Here is a 6000-nt window from a genome sequence, read left to right on the forward strand (position 1 = left end):
TACTGGGCCGAGGGTGGTGGAGGAATGGCGAGATCCCTTTTCTAAAATGTCCTGCTGACCCTTCCTATTGTTCATAATATGGTATAGTAAGAATGAATTATGTGCGTGTCTTGTTATCAATGCCCAGGCCACCGCGATGTTTCACTACCATGCAAGCTCTCTCTCTCTGTCAGGCATGTGTAAAGAGTGTGACAACCTGCATCTGAATATTTCGTGTTTGCTTTCTTTAAGTTATGAAGATGGCCAAGTTGGAGACACAAGCATAAACACACAGGAGCAGAGCATTCACAAAGAAATTCTCCGGGTCATCGGAAACCAAACAGCTACTGGTTGAGAGAACCTCCCATGGGTGGACTTATAACGTATGCCTTCCTCAGTCTCAAAGCTGGATTTTGAACTGGTCAAGTTAAATTATTGTCATCCTTAACGCAAATAATTGCTCTTTTGAATTATTGTGTTTACTCGATATTTGTAACCCAACTGAAATGCAGCAACAGGTTATCAACAAAGAGGCGACTAGGCAGATGTCTACATTTCTTGTTAGAACTAAATGGGATGGACACTTTTCCTTAAAGCAACTGGTTTAGACATTTCATTTTGTGGAATTGAACGAACAATGAGCTTGTTGAGCAAGGACAGTGTTGTGTTTTTTTTTTTTTACTTTGGAGCATTCTTAACTATGGGACGCTTTGCAATAAGTATAAGCACCCTGTTCTGTTATGAGGTTTTGAATAAGGATGCTTGATCAATATGGCAGGTCAAAGGGCAATGTTTGGTAGGTGGGGATACGAATCCACTTCTGAATTGTGATTTCGTTATTGCTTAAAAGTATCACAGCACCATTTCTTCTGATGTAATGTACTACCACGCTGCACAGATTTTGCAGTAAAATGCCCTACTGCTGCAAGAATAATATTGAAAGTATCCTACTGGACACATGCAAAGTCTGATGTTTGTTTTTCTATATAAGAAACAAGGAATTGTATACAGATAGGAAACAACCCAGTTTGTCCTAATTGGGTGTGTACATCTAGCAGACGAAGTTTAGAATGAAAATAGTTCCATCATCAAAACAATAGTATTATAATTTTGTGTGTATACATACACTTTCTAAATAACTGCTTGCACTACTAATGCATACATTCAATTGCCGTGCTATGTTGCTTACTGTAAGTGTCCTCCCATCACACTTAGAATTCAGCAGGTTGAGGGCTGTTTGCGGTCTGCTGAACAGTAGGCTTTCCATTTTATTAATCTGAGATTTTTAGGTATCTCTTTCTTACTAATGAAAATTAATTCTGGACGAGCCAAACCATACTGATAATAATAGCTCAGTGGTTTTAGTGCCAGCTGTGAGTAGAACTGTGTGCAACCTGCGAGATACAGGAATGAACTCCTATAGGGCACCTCTATTTGTCCATCAGAGGTTGCGCACATGTGTACCACAACGTTGGGGTAAAACACCACATGCTATTAAACGTGCTTTTAAGCTATATCATAATTTATTTTACAATTAAACTGTACATTTGGTGCCAAAGTTGTCACAACTTTCTCACAGTTGCATTATTAGAGTCTGTTATGGTATTGGTGAATATTAATCAACATAAAGTATATATCTTTTGATCCACCTGTCTGGCTAATATCCTACAGGGTCAGGGGCGTCATTTCACCAAAATGCCAGCGGTAGCCAAAGTGACCTCACACAACCCTTGACCTCTGATGACATCACATAAAGTGATGTCATTGGACCCACACACCCCGAAGTGACATCACAGGAAGTGATGGAACACAACCTTTCACCCCTTGACAAAACAGAATGTGGCATCACATAGCATTGTTCCTAAGTTCACCACGAAAAATATGGTTATGATATCACTGTAATATGATATACAATTGATACAAGAATGGATCACCATATGCATTTGTTAATATCAGTGTGTATAGGCCCATTTTACCAAATTACTGTGAATGTAAGCAGACGTCCAAGGCCAAATGATAATGATGTGTTATTATATAGCACTTACGCTTAAGCGCTTTATATAGAACACATATACATACAATATCACCCAACATGTGTTGGTACTCATTTATCATTTATCTATGTCAGAAGGATGAAAGGCTCAGTTGGTCTTGACGGGATTCAACCCAGCAGATCACACACACATCGCAGCAGCGAGTGCTGAACCCACTGTGCTATCTTGCCGTCTATAGCTTTCCTACCGGCTATAGTAAAATGATCAATTACATTATGAATGTTCTCAAAGTCAGAAAGCAAATGACACTCTGTTGTGGATACCATTAAACTGATAACTGAGATTTAACAGCATGCCAGTTAATCTGTAGGTCTGGTGCAAAGTTGGCCACATGTGAAGCATGCATGAATCTACTTTTCGGCTTAAGAGGTTGGCAAAATACATACCATTGGGAGGGTTCATAACTGTGTATTGAATAATTTAGAGAAGCACAGAGAATGCATCGCACTCACGCGGCATCCCGTACACTGGGCACTCTTTACCTCATACATGCAAACATATGATATCCAGTAATAATGACCCCATACATAATGTCAACGTGAAAATCCATTGGCGACACCCCCCGCATGTTTAATGTAATAATGTCTCCGCAAACAACTGCAATGTTTTGTACGGAGACATTTTGCAGGGACATTATTACATGGAACCCAAACAAACATCCTGTACAGCATGACAGGGAGATAGGAAAGATAGACTCATTACAACAAAGCATTTATTGTGGTATATGAAATCAAGGGCCACTTTATGTGCTATGGCCAAACACTTCTACACAAGCTTTTAGGCACAGATTTTGACAAGTGACCGAGGACGCTGAGATGGAATGTCTTGTGATGATCATAACAGAGACACCAGCAGAAAGAAAAACATGCTAGAACTGCAACTTGCGACAAGCAAAACACATAGCTCGAAATGGATGCTCTAAATGCTTTTTGGAAGTTTTTGTCTGCATTGTGAATTTGAGGTGTTTAAGAACGGGACTAAAACAGTGACTCGCCCCCTGTAGTGTGCCTGAAATAAACCTTCAATGAATGTAGCAATAGTGTATAGAATTCCAGAAAGACAAATGATTTGTTACTCCTATTCTTTCTTTCTTATTTAGGGTCACTACTCAAAGTGTTACGCTTTTGGAACTCCCTGTTTTTTTAAGGCCTGAGTAAGAAAGCCAGCCGCTCCAGAAACAAAGAGCCACATGGCGCTGGCCAATCCCAGGATCTTCCATTTAAAAATAATATATATATATTCTTGTATAGGGGTAGCAAAGGAGACCTCAGGGGTCGCAGATGCATCCCCTGGCAACCCCCAAATGACGCCTCTGTACAGGGCCCTCAGGCCCATATTACTGAAATATGTATTGTTTCAATGTATTTTTTTCACTGGCACATGCAAATTACACTGTGCAGGTACCATATTTCTGCATACCGATCCCAGATGTGCAAAGCACTTCTCACTCTCCCCACATCTAAAAGTGAAATGTTAAATATCAAAAGAAATGTGCACAGCGGAAAGGGGGTTAAACATAAAAATGAACGAGTATTCTTTCCTGACATCACAGCTGGTAAAATCGCTCTGTCAGGTTACACTTCCCCCTTCTTCAAATCATTACAGACAGGTGTGGCACTGCTATGCAAGCAGGATTGGGCTGCATTGAGTACGCGTCAGCTCCCTGAAGGCACAACCAAGTTAAACATTTTCTAACGTCTTCCCTAAAATATTCCAAGTTATTTAGACGCGTTACCTGAAGCATTTTATGATTTTTTAATTATTAAAATGATGGATAAATTGAGAATCACAATTTTATTTATTTCTACTCGGCTTTATCCTTCTGGATTTGATAAATTGGTTACAGTTAAGTATGGTAACAAGAAATATGTGTTTTTACAGTGCTGCAAAGTCACAAGAATTTGGAAATAAAATGAAATACTACACAACGAGTCCATTTTGCAGATAAATGCTGGTATCTTGTAGTGTATTGATGTTGTTCTTGTACAACGCCGACTAATGGACTGGTACCTAGGTCCCCTATATCTGCAAAGGGAAGGTCAAACAGCCTGTAGAGGAGTATGTTCAACTAGAACAAAGCAAAGCTCTTTTCACATATTAAAGTAGTCCATACATCACTCTCCCTAATATCATGCATCTTCGGCTCCCATCCAGATCGCAGTTTCCGTTTCACAGATACCCCGAGAATGGTTGCAATAGAGGCGCTTGGACAAGTTTATGTATGCTGGTAAAATACACATGAGAACTTTCTAAATGGCAGCCAATGTCTAACCAAACAAAAAAAGATCTGCCATTTATGCTTTAAATCCCATTTCCATTTTCCTTTGGGGAGTTTAAAAAAAGTGAGGGCTTCTAATGTGGACAAACGGTACCGAGTGCAAGACCAACTGTGCAGATGATGAAACAAAGCACACTGCTGCAGCCCAGCACCTTCCATCGACACAATCCGCTTCATTAAGTTCAGGTTAACCTGGCAATAACATGCTTTTCTTAATGGCCCCATTGGAAGACGGCCAAAAAGGAGCAAAACAGTGGCATTGTTAAGAACACCAGCACTCATTTTTCATCTTTACTGCAACCTTGGCACTTGATATGCACATGTAAAATGTACATCTTTCCAGTATCACCAAAAAGGGAACAGAATCCGTCATGGTCCAATTTTTTCGAGCTTAGCAAATTCATGCAAGTGTTTCAAATTGAAAGGGTTACACGACTCGTGTCAGTATTCTTAATTTGATAGCCATGTTCAGCTATGGTAGGCTCAAGAATTTCAGACTTTTTAATACTTGTATTTTCTGAATCACTTGAAAATTGTTTACTGATGCTGTATGATAGTTTCTTTAATTTTATAGTAGATGGTCCACACTGTAAATCTGTTAAATAACGCTAAGCTTACAATTAATTTCAATTGAACGTGTCATTTTATAATAAAATGGCATACAGTACTGTGTGCTTAAGGTCATACTTATATTTGTAAAGTTTTTTACGACAGAATCCATGGTACCGTTTATCTCTTGTTTTTTTGGGTTATTTTTTTGTTCTGTTTAAAATAAAAATTAATACATTGATTAATAAAGACACGCCCTTGTGTAAAAAATGCTATATTGACAAAAAGTGAAATTATTCCTTTTTTACACTGATATATCAATCATTATACAACTTCTGTATATTTGAATGAATAATTGGGTGATTCTAAACATTTTTATTCTCAATAAAAACGTTTATTTTGCATTATATATGTTTTAAAGAGTTTGTTAAAGAAACAGCTCGAGCTTTATAATATTACTTGTCATTGTGATAACAAACCTGTTTTCAAAACTATATTACGTGTATCCTTAATATCTATTATTGGCAAATTAATTGCAATGTTGTGCTTTGCAAAATCTACTAGGATTTAAAGACAACCTGAGAATCGTTGTACCCTTTCTAGGGCTGCTCTTTTGTTGCTGATACACCAATTTTGGTTGCCTTTGTATGTTATTTATAGACCACAGCAATTAACACTACCATCATGGTAGTGTACAAGAAATGGTGCTATCACAGTACAAAACCATAAGGGATTATTGTCAATTTCGAAATAAAATCACCAATAGAACAAAAACAAGCTAATAAAAAATGAAATTACGAAATAAAAATTGCACATGTTACTGAAGAGTAAGTAAAACTAAGACTTGAAGTTGCAATTGTCAAAGCCATGTGAAGAACCCGAATACTGCATGCATTTTGTAGACCTTGGTAATGTCCAATGTTGCAGATTTTGTCTGAGGTATCCAGAGGTTAGTGAACGAGAGCAGAGTTTGGACTCCCAGATTATACATATACCATATGCAATCTTAAGGAACCACTGCCTTGCATGAGAGTAAACATCCACTTGATGCTGCTGCCCTGAAGACACCCTAATTAGTTGTGCATGTTGACCACTGTCATGTGTCCTTCTTTGGTAATTTGTAAGCAAAATTGTGCTCTG

The 6000-nt window shown here is 38.2% G+C and overlaps 1 protein-coding gene across 2 annotated transcripts in view; it reads left to right on the plus strand.

The window, feature by feature from the left end:
* PARP8 (poly(ADP-ribose) polymerase family member 8) overlaps positions 1 to 5267 on the plus strand; it is a 1351312-nt gene extending 1346045 nt beyond the window's left edge. For both annotated transcript variants that reach the window (XM_069627248.1, XM_069627249.1), the window contains one exon: positions 232 to 5267. In XM_069627248.1, the coding sequence (XP_069483349.1) occupies positions 232 to 334 (103 nt within the window). In that variant the 3' untranslated portion in view covers positions 335 to 5267. The remainder of the gene's footprint in view (positions 1 to 231) is intronic.
* The last annotated feature ends 733 nt before the right edge of the window (positions 5268 to 6000 follow it).

Source organism: Ambystoma mexicanum, chromosome 6p (assembly GCF_040938575.1).
Source record: "Ambystoma mexicanum isolate Mex_15411 chromosome 6p, UKY_AmexF1_1, whole genome shotgun sequence".
Classification (NCBI taxonomy): Eukaryota; Metazoa; Chordata; class Amphibia; order Caudata; family Ambystomatidae; genus Ambystoma; species Ambystoma mexicanum.